Source organism: Trichosurus vulpecula, chromosome 5 (assembly GCF_011100635.1).
Source record: "Trichosurus vulpecula isolate mTriVul1 chromosome 5, mTriVul1.pri, whole genome shotgun sequence".
NCBI classification, from domain to species: Eukaryota; Metazoa; Chordata; class Mammalia; order Diprotodontia; family Phalangeridae; genus Trichosurus; species Trichosurus vulpecula.
Window position 1 is genome coordinate 38,800,149 of NC_050577.1, and position 15,305 is coordinate 38,815,453.

At 37.4% G+C, this 15,305-nt stretch overlaps 1 protein-coding gene across 1 annotated transcript in view; it reads left to right on the plus strand.

Annotated features, from left to right (window-relative positions):
- ANKRD28 (ankyrin repeat domain 28) overlaps positions 1-15,305 on the plus strand; it is a 139,164-nt gene that overhangs the window by 71,075 nt on the left and 52,784 nt on the right. The window contains exons 7-10 of the mRNA XM_036759306.1: positions 7,852-7,994; positions 10,941-11,153; positions 14,342-14,420; positions 15,134-15,248. Coding sequence (XP_036615201.1) covers positions 7,852-7,994; positions 10,941-11,153; positions 14,342-14,420; positions 15,134-15,248 — 550 coding nt within the window. The remainder of the gene's footprint in view (positions 1-7,851; positions 7,995-10,940; positions 11,154-14,341; positions 14,421-15,133; positions 15,249-15,305) is intronic.

The following is a 15,305-nucleotide window of genomic DNA, read 5'->3' on the forward strand; positions in this document are numbered from 1 at the left end:
AAAAACCTGTAAAAAATGGCTCTGAACAAATTCTAGAACTGTAGAACCCACAAAATAGCAGAGGGAGGCAGGGCTCCAGCCCAGAACAACCTGGATAGTCACTAGGTGAGGTCTATTGCGCAGGGAGCTGGGAGCAGAGGGGAGCAGAGCCCAGCGTGGGCGGCGGCAGGACCAAACAGACCAGGAGTCGGTCAGAATGGGCCCTAGCACCCTGAATCAGTGAGCTGTGGCAGTTGCCAGACTTCTCAACCCACAAACACCAAAGACAACAGAGAAGCTTAGTGGGAAAAGGTGCAGGGGAAAGAGTGGAAGGAGTTTGAGGTTCAGCCACCATCCTAGGGACAGCAGGGGTGGCTCAGCTATAGAAATACAGCTGCAGTTGCTTCTGGCCCCAGGCCCACCAGGTGGGAGGAATTAAGTGGAAGATCAGAGCAGGAGTGCACAGCCTGCTTAAGATCTGAGTCAGGTCCTGGTTGGTGGTTCTTGGGGAAGGAGGAGTGCTGGTGTGGCAGAGCTGGCTCCCTCAAGCTTGGAACAAAGTACTCTCTACTCTAAATGCAGTCATACCCTGACAAAAACTCAAGGGTCAAGTAGTTGGCTGGGAACATGGCCAGGCAGCGAAAACAGACTCAGATTCAGACTCAGACTTTGGAATCTTTCTTTGGTGACAAAGAAGACCAAAACATACAGCCAGAAGAAGTCAACCAAGTCAAAAGCCCACATAAAAAACCTCCAAGAAAAACATGAACTGTTCTCAGGCCATGGAAGAGCTCAAAAAGGATTTGGAAAAGCAAGTTACAGAAGTAGAGGAAAAATTGGGAAGAGAAATGAGAATGATGTGAGAAAACTATGAAAAACAAGTCAATGACTTGCTAAAGGAGACCCAAAAAAATATTGTAGAAAACAACACCTTAAAAAATAGACTAACTCAAATGGCAAAAGAACTCCAAAAAGCCAATGAGGAGAAGAATGCCTTGAAAGGCAGAATTAGCCAAATGGAAGAGGAGGTCCAAAAGACCACTGAAGAAAATACTACCTTAAAAATGAGATTGGAGCAAGTGGAAGCTAGTGACTTTATGAGAAATCAAGATATTATAAAACAGAACCAAAGGAATGAAAAAGTGGAAGACAATGTGAAATATCTGCTTGGGAAAACCACTGACCTGGAAAATAGATCCAGGAGAGATAATTTAAAAATTATTGGACTACCTGAAAGCCATGATCAAAAAAAAACAGCCTAGACATCATCTTTCAAGAAATTATCAAGGAGAACTGCCCTGATATTCAAGAGCCACAGGGTAAAATAGAAATTGAAAGAATCCACAGATCGCCTTCTCAAAAAGATCCCAAAAAGAAAACTCCTAGGAACATTGCTGCCAAATTCCAGAGTTCCCAGATCAAGAAGAAAATACTGCAGGCAGCCAGAAAGAAACAATTTGAGTATTGTGGAAACACAATCAAAATAACACAAGATCTAGCAGCTTCTACATTAAGGGATCAAAGGGCTTGGAATATGATATTCTGGAGGTCAGTGGAGCTAGGATTAAAACCAAGAATCACCTACCCAGCAAAACTGAGTATCATGCTCCAAGGCAAAATATGGATTTTCAATAAAATAGAGGACCTTCAAGCTTTCTCAGTGAAAAGACCAGAGCTAAATAGAAAATTTGACTTTCAAACACAAGAATCAAGAAAAGCATGAAAAGATAAACAAGAAAAAGAAATCCCAAGGGACTTACTAAAGTTGAACTGTTTTGTTTACATTCCTACTTGGAAAGATGATGTGTATGATTCATGAGACCTCAGTATTAGGGTAGCTGAAGGGAATATACGTACATACGTGTGTGTGTGTGTGTGTGTGTGTGTACATACATATATATATATATATATATATATATAGATAGAGAGAGAGAGAGAGAGAGAGAGAGAGAGAGAGAGAGAGAGAGGGCACAGGGTGAGTTGAATATGAAGGGATGATATCTAAAAATATAAAATCAAATTAAGGGATGAGAGAGGAATATACTGAAAGAGGGAGAAAGGTAGAGATAGAATGGGCTAAATTATCTCACATAAAAGTGGCCAAAAAAAAAGCAGTTCTGTAGGAAGGGAAGAGGGGGCAGGTGAGGAGGAAGATGAGTGAATCTTGCTCTCATCGGATTTGACCTGAGGAGGGAATACCATACATACTCAATTGGGCATCTTACCCCACAGGAAAGGAGGAGGAAGAAGATGAAAAAGGGAGGGCAGATAGGGGGTGGAGGTAATCAAAAACAAATACTTTCAAAAAGGGACAGGGTCAAGGGAGAAAATTGAATAAAGGGGGATAGGTTAGGGAGGAACAAAATATGGTTAGTCTTTCGCAGCATGAGTATTGTGGAGGGGTTTTACATAATGATACACATGTGGCCTATGTTGAATTGCTTGCCTTCTTAGGGAAGATAGGTGGGGAGGGAAGAGGGGAGAGAATTTGGAACTCAAAGTTTTAAAAACAGAGGTTCAAAAGCAAGCAAAAGTTTTTGCATGCAAATAGGAAATAAGATGCACAGGCAGTGGGGCGTAGAAATTTATCTTGCCCTACAAGAAAAGAAGGGAAAATGGGATGGGAGGGGAGTGGGGTGACAGAAGGGAGGGCTGACTGGGGAACAGGGCAACCAGAATATATGCCATCTTGGAGTGGGGGAGAGGGTAGAAATGGGGAGAAAATTTGTAATTCAAACCCTTGTGAAAAGCGATGCTCCTAACTAAATATATTTAAAAAATGAAAAAAAAATATAAAATAAAAGAAAGTGTTTCTTGTCTGTTAGGTGTTTTTTTTTTTTTACCCGTACAGTTTTGTTTTTTCATCACAGTCATTTCTACATACATCCCTTTCCTGTCCTCCCAGTGGGTTCTTTTGTAACAAAATATACCATCATATTGGTTGTGTCTGACTATATGCACTGTTCTGTGCCTTGCCCTCCATTTCCTTCCCTCTCCGTCTTTTTCTCCTCCAGTCATCCATCTTTGCAAAGAAGGGAAAGAAAGAAGTGCATTTTCTCAGGTCTTTTCACATTAAACTTGGTAGTGATAATTTACTTTCCATTTTTTCACTCATATATATTATTTGCCTTCTACTTGAGTCAGTTTTGTATCTCTTCATTTAAATCTTGTAATTTTTTTCTTCCGAATTCATTGCATTTATCTTTTCTTTTTTCAGGGGTACCTGGTGGCCCAGTAGACAGCATGCTAGACCTGGAGTCAGTAAGACCTGAATTCCTGTAGCCTGAGACACTAGCTATATGACCCTGGGCAAATCACTTAACCTCTGTCTGCCTCAGTTTCTTCATCTCTAAAATGAGGATAAGAGTAGCGACCTCCCAGGGTTGTTGTGAGGATAACAGTTATAAAGTGTTTAGTCTGGTGCCATAGTAAGTGCCATATGTAGTGTTACCTATTAGCATCATCGTCATCATTATTATTGCAGTGCAGTAATATTCTGTTATGTTCACATACCCCAGTTTTAAAAACATTCCCCTATCAATGAGTATTACTTAGTTTCCAGGGTTTTGCTCTTACCAAAGTGTTGTTAGAATATAAATGCCAAGGCTTTTTTCACTTTTGTATTTACTTTCCCTGAGCTTGTCATAGAAACTGGTATTTAGGTTCCCAATAAATGCCCGTTGCTGTTTTTTCTGTCTTAGAGAAAGTGAAGGAATGTCTTAGTCACTCTCTTATCACGTATGTTTGGGCCCATTCGTTTTCCTTGGCAGTGTAGTAGCCTATGGCTCTTCCACTGCCTTTGTTGCCCTTTTTGCCACTTTCCTATGTGTTAGGTGAAATGTTAAGAGTTGTGTGAGTTTTAGTGATTTTTATTAGTTTTTCATATGGTTATTAATAATTTGCAATCTACCTTTTGAAAAATGTTCATATTCTTTTACTGTTTATCTCCTGGGGAACAACTCTTGATCTGACGTGTGTGTTCCTTCCCTGTATGTATCATGGATCTCAGAGATGTCTCAGTAGCTTCCCTTATGATCCTAGGTACATAGGTTTTGTTTTTTTAAAAGCTTTTCAATTTTATGCGTTAAAATTATCTATTATCTTTTCTGCTATGTTTTTATCAATATTTAAATGACACTATGTCTTAGGCTCAAGTTAAATATCCATCTGAACCATTGTAGTATGTTGTCCATGATATTTCATAAAAAGAACAGGAAGACTATGAATACTTCATTCAGTGTGAAGAAATATAAATACACAAAGCAAGACTAAGTTACATATTGGCATTCTAGAATGCAGCTCCTCAAATTTACAACAGCCCTATGCATTCTGTCTGTATCTACTGGGGTTTTGCATTTTTTTTAAAAAAAAAAAACTATATTTCATTATTTTCAACCAGCAAAAATCTGCCTTCTCACCTTCCCACCCCATCACCTCTTTTTATTCCCAACTCCCAAACACACACTTGAGACCTAAAGGTCTCAAAATACCTCTCCTTCTTTAGATTATATGTCTTCTCAGATTTCTATAGTCATTCCCTTCATCATTACTTACAGTGCAATAATATTACATCACCTTTATATCATTTATATACCATAGCTTGTTCAGCCATTCCCCAGGGCAGTCCCTTTGACCTGTTCAGGTGAGAGCGAGATTGAAGTGTTGGCTGCTCCATATCCCCCCGCCTCCGCAACCTAGCTGTGTTTGTTAAGACTGACTCAGACACTCATTATGCGAGATAATTTTCCCTAATCTTCCTTTTCCTTCTCCCTCAATATATTCTTCTTACCCTCTTTCCATTGTTCTCTTAAAATCATCAAGACACCAGATAATTCAACAGAACCACTCATAGGCCTTGTCTAATCATACTGCCTCCCTTGATGATGCTAGGATTCAGAATAGACATGTGTATTTGAAAGTAAGCCGTGTATCCTTCTTTGGTTCTTTATCATTGTTCATGCATGTTTACCTTTTTATGTTTCCTTTCACTGCTGTGTTTGAACTTAAGAGTTTCTGCACAACTTGGATCTCTTCATCAGGAACGCTTTGAAGTTCCATTTCATCCAAGGTTCATTTTCCCCCTGTACCGTGGTACTCAGTTTTGCTGGGCAAATTGTTCTTTGTTGTAGGCCCCACATGCTTCCCCTTCTGGAATGTGGTATTCCAAGATTGTCGCTGCTTCCCAGTGGTGTCTGCTGAAGCACCTGGGAGCCTGACTGGTGCGCTTTAACATCCTAAAAGCTCTGGATTTTGGCTGTGATGTTCCTAGACGTTTTCAGTGTAGACTTTCTTTCAGGGTGTAACCAGTGGATTCTTTCTGTTTCCATGTAGCCTAACCCTCTGTTTCTAAGCATGCTGGGTTCGTAGTTCTATGTTTTAATGAAATGTGATGAAATGGGCAGCATTTGGATAGTCCAATAATTCTTAAATTTTTTTCTCCTTGATCTTTTTTACAGATCAGTTGTTTTTGCTGTGAAGTAATTTACATGTTCTCTTTTTTCACACTTTGTTTAATATGCCTTGTTGTCTTTTAGAGTCATTGGCTTCTCTTTGGTCTATTCTTATTTTTAGGGAGTTTGTTCCTTAGGAAAGGTTTTCTTCCTCTTGTGCCAAGCTGTTAATTCTCTTTCCAATTCTTTATTCCATAGCTCTTGTTTCTTTGCCAATTTTCTCCTCATTTATTTCTCATTTTATTTATTAAAAAATTTTAACTTTTTTTTAACTTCATCTTTTCCAGGAATTCTCATTGAGTTTGTGCCCAACCTGTATTTTTCTCTGACAAATTATTTCTAGGTGTTTTGGAGTTATATTCTTCTGTATTTGTTTATTATTGTGGGGTTCTTTTTTGTTTGCCTATCCTTTCAGCCTGACTTGAAACTTGATGTGAGGGTTTGGCTCTGCCACATTTCTGGAGGATAGGTCTTGTCCTGTGGATGCTTTATTGAGGTGTTCATTTGGTGTTGTATTTGTTATTCCAGGATCTCAGGGACAGGCTAGGGACCTGCTAGCTTTCTGTGCTCCAAGAGTAGTCTGATCCAGGACAAAGTTTGATTACTGTCTTTCTGCTATGATCTCTGCAAATTCCTGACCTGGGTTTCAGTCAGCAGCGGGAGATTACTACTGCACTCAACCCCTATCAGCCAGCTCTACGTGGTTTGGTTGGTTGAGAGTGACAGAATTGTAGGGTCCCCTTTGGCCTGGACATTTCTCTACAGGCTTCAGATGGGGCTAGAAGCTGAATCAGAGCCCTTGCTCTGCTCCTGGGATCTGAACCACCCTGCTGCTGCTTTCTTGTAACTTCCTCCTTTATTGGTACCACCTAGAACCTCCCTATCTGGAATCTCTACATTTCCCCCTCCTCATTTGCAGGTCCTTTTCTCAGTCTGCTCTGGTTCTATGACTCATAACTAGGGTAGTGGTTGATGAAGTTGGGGGCACTTGTCCCCATCACAATATCCTGTTTGGGTCTGGGTGTGGCCTCGTCTGAATCTGGGACCTCTTCTTGCCTGGGTGCACTGCCTCCCCTGGGCACTGGAGTGTCCAGGCATAGTGTTTTACTACCCTGACCCTGCCGCCTGTGTCAGCGGACCTCTCATGTCTCCCTATGCTTACCTGGTCCAGAAAAAGAACTCACTGCAACCTTTTCTGAATTTATCAGGAATCATTCTGGTGCATTTTCTAGATCTGTTTGGATGAGTTATGGATTCAGCTGCATTGCTTCCTACTACTCTACTCTCTTAACTCTGCCCCTCTTATGCATTTTACATCATAAGATCCTGATGTTGTGATGAGCAAACTACACTTTAGAATTCCCTTTCCTGTGTCTGATTTTAGCATCTTATGTTAATTAAAAGCCCGATTACAGAGCAGTTTGCTAAAAATCTTAATGCTGCTGTAATTCTTATAGTTGTGACCTACATTCTAATGATTTAGAGAAAATAGTAACACAACGCATGCGCGCGCGCGCACACACACACACACACACACACACACACACACACACTTTGCAGAGGAATAACAGGAACGCATGAGCCAAGACAGAAACTTGAGCAGTCACGGGCTTGTCAGGGAAAGTGACACTCAGTTGAGCTGGAGAGTAAAGGATGTTGTACATGTAGTAGTGGAAGAGAAAAGTCTGAAACATAGGTAGGGACCATGTATTCATGTTCTCCTCCTCCAAAAGCAAAGATTTTTAAATAAGCACATTCAGCATTTAGGGAAAATGTAAATAATTATGGATAGCATATTAAAATTGAGAATGAGGAGCTTAGTTTGCACAGAAGGCCTAGTGAGAGATTATTGGAATGGGATAAATATATTCACATGCTGAATATTTACTCATAACTTTTGACTGTTCAAGAAATTGGCCAAAGTCATTACTGGTCATTACAGGTTTTTGTGGAATCTCAAACTTGCTGAAAAAGAGAGTGGTCAAGTAGTCTCACTATTTTAAATATAAAAATATTCTAAATTTTAAACTGGTAAGATTAAATAATTTCAGAAAGCATAAGAAATCTTGATTATTAAATAAAATAAGCTAGAATCAAAAATAAAAAATTGGTGTTTTAAGCCGTTTTAGAAGGTTTATGGATTACATGTTAGTCATAGTAAAAAATGAGTATCCATAAACTTGAAATTAATATGTGCATATACTACCACATATAATAGCAGTTCTTTACTTTTATGCCCCCTTCCTCTTAGAAACCCAACCACCTTTATTTATGGTCATACATACCCAGTGGTTTCCTATATGTGAATATATATGTATAAAAACAGGTTGGGGGAAAACAAATTGTATGTTTATTGACTTTATCCCTGATATATACAGCAATGAAAAAGATGAGACTATTTATCTTTACCCATTGATTTCAGGGCACATTGAAGTTGTGAAATTGCTTGTCGCTCATGGAGCTGAAGTCACATGTAAAGATAAGAAATCTTATACACCTCTTCATGCTGCTGCTTCCAGTGGAATGATCAGTGTCGTGAAATATCTTCTAGATCTCGGTGTTGATGTAAGTACTGGGAAGCTTTGAAAACAACAGTTAAAAAAAATTTGTACCATTGGTCACTGCAATATAGACATTTTCCCGATGTTGTAAATGCTTCTTAAAGTTTTTCCTTTTGCCGAATATGATCTTCAAGTGTGAGAACAGCCATCATTCATTTCAATCTGCTAAACATTTATTAAAGACCTACTATGTGCCTGGCCTCATACTAAGGGCTGGAGACAAAAAAAAAGAGGGAAAAGACAGTCCTTGCCCCCAAGGAGCTTACATTGTAGTGGATTATTTTGCAATTTAGCAACTCAACATGATAATTGAGTATAAAGAGGGCAGTTCTACTTAGGAGATAAAGGGTATTCTTCTAGGATGAGTTACCTTCAAGTGGGTAAATTTTTTTTTAAATGCAGTCATAAGCTCTTCACCTCTGATTCTGCTGTAGGGTCCAGGAGATTCTGTCTTCCTGCTGAACAGCTTGTCGAAAAAGTTAGTTTTATTATGATTGATTCAATACCTTCTTAGAAACACCTCACTTATCCAGCAATTTCAGGCATCTGAAATACAGCTGAGAAGCAAAAAACCTTCTCAAGCAAACAAGATAGGTGTTATACAGGCTTCTGTGCTGTCACCAAAAAAGAGAGCTGCTTTGGCTCTTTTTCCTTGTGTTAATTCTAACAAACTTGAATATATGAGTTATGTGCAAATAGAATACAGAAGGAAGACATTAGGAAAGAGAAAGAGAGAGAAAGTTTAAATTATCTTCACATCCATTTTATAGATGCAGGCTTAGTTTAATAATAAGTTTTCTCAAAAACTTCATTTGGTAAGTCATGTTTTTGAATTCTGAAATAAGACATCCTTTCTTTTAGACAACATACTGATTTAATTTTTATAGTTTTAGTTAGAGTTTAATTTTTATAATTTTAATAGTTTTTTCATTGACTAATGCCTTTTAATTTCATTGTCACTATTTTAACACATTTAAGATTGTTTTTGTTTTATTCATACATAATATGAAATCATTGCTGTATGGATAGATGTATTTTCTAAATATGGAATCTACTTACATATAATCTTTAAGTGAACTAATGGAAAAGAGTATTGCACATTTAATACAAATTTTGAGCCCATAGTGTTAAGCATTTTGCTGTTTTTTTAACCAAAGTATGGCTCATATACCACAGTATTTCTTTAATAATGGAAATACAGAAAACTCAAGCATATTTTTTTCTAAGACTCTTAATAACAAAATACTTGGAAAACTGTTCATTAGAATAATTTGTATTTTTCAAGTATTTACCACTTTATATAAGTGAATTCTGTGGTGCTAAATAGAATGAACTTTCTTGAACAAAAATATTTTGAATAAAATCATTGAACAAGCATTTCTTAAGCACCTACTAAATGTCAGTCACTGTGTACTAGGTATTGGGGGTCAGGGGATAGAAAATATAAAGTGAAATTGGTAGTATCAGGAAAACATGATGACCACATGGATGGAAATCACGCCATCCAAAGCATCGAAATAGAACCAAAAGGAGCCTTTCCATTTGGTCAAGCTGATTCTTCATTCCCTAACAGTCTTTGCCTTTTTGTAAAATGCCAAGTTTTTAAGTCTGTAAAGTATCTAGAAATTTCATTTGCTTCACATGAATTGGGCAAAAAAAAAATATTACATAGATTGCATTCCTTTTAAAAATTTGTTTTCAATTGTTTGTATTTTTAGTTTTGAGTCCATCTATCCATGTGTGTGTCTGTGTGTACACACATGCATGTATAAGCATATGCATACCCACTCATTCATTCTTGAATGCATTACTGCAAGTAACCTGTTGGGAGTCCTTTAGAGAAATATGAAACATGCAAATTATTATAGAGACACTGGAATTTTCAATTTATGCCATTGAATTGTAAGTTATTCTCAAATAAATGGTTTAGTTTGAGAAATTATTATTAATTATTAATAGAAAAATCCAATTGGTAATGCTATTAGACATAAAGCTTTAGTTCTTATGTTTTTATGACTTTTAATGTCACAAATAAGTAATTAAGTCTTCAGCAAAAATTGTAAGATTCACTGTGTATGTTATTATTTTTAAAAAATATTTTTAGAAAATTCACTTTGTACTTTTCTATACTTCCCCTAATCATTCTGTTTTTCAGCCAATCCATAAAATCATTATGAATGCATACGTACAAATTCAATTCTCTCTATCCTATTAGCTGTTGCTATTCTATGGCTTAACATAGAAATGCTGTTTAATTACTAACACAGTTGTTTTCTAAGAAAAAATACTTTTAAAAATTGTCTGTTTCAGAAGTATTTTATCTCAGGTCTACAACATATTCCTTTCTTTCATAAAAAGCAGTGTGTTACAGTGTATTTAAGGGGCAGAAATCCTGATTTTGAGTTCTGCCTATGCTGTTTAGGACTTGAGCAACTTGATTATTTTTCAGCATTTACTCATCTGTAAAGCACCACCTCACAGAGTTAGTTGTTGGTAGTAATTGGTTTCTCTATCCAGTGTCATGTTTATGGTAGTGCTTTGTTTATAGTCTCTCTTTTGAATCTCTCAGCAACCTGTGGGGTTTGGAATAGCAGTGGGCATTTCTCCAGTGCTTTTAGATTTACATTTGTTATCTTATTTGATCTTCACAACAACCCTGTAAGGAAGGTGGTGTAATGATCCTTGTTTTACAGAAGAGGAAGCTGAAGCACTTGCTCAAGGCCACACAGCCAGGATCTCAAAAGCAGAGGATTCCAGTTCAGGTCTTCTAGACCCCTAGTCCAGATATTACAGGCATCCCCATTTTACAGAAGAAGAAACTGAGCCTTAAAGAAATGAGGCTGCACTGCTTTGTATTAGAGTGTAGACCTTCCTCCCACTGTGTCCAGCATTGCCAGTGTAGGAGGAATCGCCTCAGAAGTGCTCAGCAGCTCTCTTCTCTGTCTGACAGATGAATGAACCCAATGCCTATGGAAATACACCTCTTCACGTGGCCTGCTACAATGGACAAGATGTGGTCGTAAATGAGTTGATAGATTGTGGTGCTCACGTAAACCAGACGAATGAGAAAGGGTTTACTCCTTTACACTTTGCTGCAGCATCGACGCATGGCGCCCTGTGCTTGGAGCTCCTGGTTGGGAATGGAGCCGATGTGAACATGAAGGTGCAGTCTTTTAAATTACTTTGGAAAGTTGGTTGCTATTCATGAATTACATATTTACATCAGACTTGTAAATGTGTATAAAGAATAGCTTCCTTTGTCTAGAATTGTATAAAATCATTTCATAAGTTTAGTAATTTGAAAAAATCTAGGGTATCACTGAGAGATCATTTTTCTTTGTTTTTCTCGAGGGAAACATGCTACCAAAAACCTGAAGTATCCTGTCCACTAAGTGGAATTTAATTAACTTCGAGTTATTCAGAGATATCTTCACTGATTGCTTCATGATTTATCATGCATTCATATGCCAGTGATGGTCTTGTGGCCTGCAAAAAAACCCCACAAAATAAAGTCTGAATACTTAGAGAATAAATCAATCAATCAATCAATCAATCAATCAAAGCCTAAAAAGTAGGAAGCACTTTGAATTAAATGTTGGTAACAAATGTATTTTGCCAACGTACTAAGTTGCTATTCCTTTTTTTTTTTTTTTTTTTTGAAGGGGGGGGGGAAGGCAAGGTAATTGAGGTTAAGTGTTTTGCCCAAGGTCACACAGCTAGTAAGTGTGTCCAGTGTCTGAGGCTGGATTTGAACTCAGGTCTTCCTGACTCCAGGGCTGGTGCTCTATTCACTGCACCACCTAGCTGCCCCTAAGTCACTATTCCTTTACTGTGTTTGGGATCCCATTGAAGAAGGGGAGTTACCATGAAATAATTGTGAGAATCTCATTGAGAATGAGAATGAAAGGGGAAAGAACCATGCACTTCTTAAATACCTACTATGTGCCAGGGACTGTGCTAAGAGCTTTACAGATATTATCTCATTTGAGCCTCACAACAGTCCTGTGACGTGTGTGTGTGCACACGTGCATGCATGCGCACATATGTGTGCACTGTTATTATCCGCATTTTGTTGAGGAAACTGAGGCAGGGTCACACAGCTAGTAAGTATCTGAGACTGGGTTTGAACTCAGGTCTTCTGCCTCCAGGCCCAGCCATTTGTCCTCTGCACCACCAGCCATTTCACAGAAGGGTTCACGCCCGACGTGTGACACAATGCTATCCATAGGACCTTGGGCAAGTCACTTAACTTCTCAGATGCTGACTTGAGTTGGTAGAGGGAATGTCTCCATCCATCAGTAAAACCACAGGTCTAGTCTTTGTCCCCATCCTGGAGATTAGTTGCAGTTGCCCAGAGAATGAGAGAAGCTTCTTTATGGCCTTTTGTCTCTGTCACTCTGGAGCAGCAGATGGCTTGCTGCTACTGACCCATCAAGTTACAGTCATGAAAAGCCATCTGGTGATTATTCTTAGTCTGAAGTACCTTAAAATCCAGATGAAATAGAAGTTGAGTCCAGTAGCCTGGCTATCTGAAATAACAACTTGGGCCACCCAGCTTCCATGGCCTAGTGGGTACAGATACAGTTTTGTGGCCCTTTCTGGACTGCCTTCAAATTACTGCCTTCTCTCCCCACCTGGAGACAGTTTCCTAAAATTATATTTGGCTACAACATAGCTGGAATGGCTTCTACTTTTTATTTACATTTCAGCTCTTTGCACTTTAAAAAACACTACAATACAGAGCCTTCACTAAAGCCTGCTTTACCCAACAGAAAAGTTGGTGATGACTGGGTTCTTAAAGAGCTTAGCTGATAGAGCCCAGCATCTGCTTCTAGGCTTTGACTGCATAGCCCACCATGTTGCTGTAGCTCCTTTGGGAGGTTTTCTTTGCCCCTTAGTGGACAGTTTCATGAATTTGGAGTAGTTCATTCTCAGGGGTAAAAAGGCTGCATCAGTAGAAAGACTCTCACCACATGGAGGAAATCACAGATCCTTTAAGGATAGATAGCATCCAGTTCAATAAAAGTAATTGGAAACAATTTACAATTATAGAATTACAATTATAAAATTACAATTATATATTACTTAAAGCTTAGACTTTGACAAAATAATACAATTTGAAAACTGTAGAGAAATAAGATATATGGGACATTATTTACTCTGTTGTGAATTCCCCCCATTTTCCAAAGTTGGGTAGCTTTCTTTCGTTTCTTTCATTTAGATTTCATGTAGCCAACATTAAATTTTGTTCAGGTCACAAAATTCATATAATTTTGTATTGATGACAAAATTGCAATTAATATTACCTTTGCATTTGGAATTTTAACTTTCGTAACAATGGTAACAACATGTATATGTTGCAAAAATATATTTCATAAATAACAAGTTTGTGCTTCAATTTAGCAAACATGTTAAGTGACTGCTTTTTACTAGTCACTTTCTTGGTTTCTGGAGATTAAAAAAAATTTTTTTAAATGGTACTACAGTTCTCCTAACTCCCAGACCCCCTTATCTCCAAAGTATCTGTAGTCTAGTGATGATTGAATGATAGGTTTAGTGGAACACATAACTGAATGCTTTCCCCCAGCTCCCTGTCTAATAATTTTCTTTTAAATGTGATAGTTTAAAGCAACAAGGTGTTTCATTGCCCTTCAGGGATTTATTTGCTTTCACTTTTAAAATTTCTCAAACCTAGTATTGTGTATAGTTTTTGTACACAATTTTTTATTTCTTTAACATTTTAATTATCTCAACAAGAAATTTGGTGCTTAAAACAGGATTTCAATGTTCAAGAAGAGGTGTTGTAGTATGTATGTATACTAATGTGTGAAGAGGTGTTATAGTAAAATCTGTACATTATGTTCTTGAATATAGTCTTTTTAGAGTAGTTTTGATCTTGCTTTAAATTTGACACATAGGAGTATTTTATGTAGCAATGCTTCATCCCTTTGGAACACATCATTTTCTGATATTTGAATCTTCTGCTAGGAAAAAGGTATACATATCTGATGCTCTCACTTCTTCTGACAAATTAGTATCTGTGATTCCTGTCTAATCAAGGAGCTGATGTTAGTAAAATTTGTTCTATACTCTAAAGATTCATACTTGGAAATTCATGTCCATGCTTATTCCGCTGTCTTCTTAACGGTGACTTGAGTTGAGGCCTGATTCTTTAAAGGTTTGTTCTCTTTTCTTTCTTTCTGCTCAGTATCTTCATTCAAATTGTAAAGCCACACAGTAATTATGCACAAAAAATCCAGCCTCAATTCTGGCCATTGTTCATATATTTATGTGTATTACATAACAATACAACTAGTAGAATAACTATTCTTTTTGACTATATTTCTTTAGAGCAAAGATGGGAAGACACCCTTGCACATGACAGCAATCCATGGCAGATTCTCAAGATCACAAACCATTATCCAGAGTGGTAAAAAGTATTTTTGTTTCTGTTTTCAGATGTGGTTTTAAACTAATCTTTTTTTAAAAAAAAGACATTTGCATGTTATTAGCTGTTACCATAACAGAACACATATCTCCAAGTTTGGTTTCCAATCCCATTAAACATTAAGAATGCTATACTTCATGTAACTTTTGTTGTTTTCATTAGTGTTTTAGTTGTTTCACTTATATTTTTCTTACTGGAAATAGAAAAAGTCATTTTATGTATTGACAGTTTCTTTTTCAAGTTGATTTCTTTGTTTTGGGGGAAATAGAACTACTTCTTTGTCATTACTTAGAAATTGTTTTATTGTTGTAGGTGTTGATGGCTGTCTGTTTTGCATTTAGTTGCGCTATATTAATTTAAAATATCATGGTGGATTATTTTAAGAAAGCAATAGTCATCCTTTTCGAATAATTGAAACATAGCACCTAATAAGTATTTGTTTTGAGTTAAATTGGCTTGGCCTTTAGCCATTTGCAGAGAATTAAACCTTTTAAATACCATCTTTATTGGAATAATTTTAATATAAGTGTGAATCTGTTGTACTTGGGGGAAAAATTGCCATCTTAGTTTATATTTGAATATCAGTATAAATTGTGAATTAGAAGGAACTGAGAAAAAACCATAAATTATTCTTTTCTATCTAATATAACCTGGTATGCATCCATATAGACCTGACTACATGTGTTTTCTTGTAGGAGCAGAAATAGACTGTAAGGATAAGAATGGAAATACTCCGTTGCACATAGCAGCTCGATATGGCCATGAGCTACTTATTAACACTCTCATTACAAGCGGTGCTGACACAGCAAAGTAAGTCATTTTCAAGTTGATTAGTGACTCTGATTACACTATAAGCAGAATGAAATT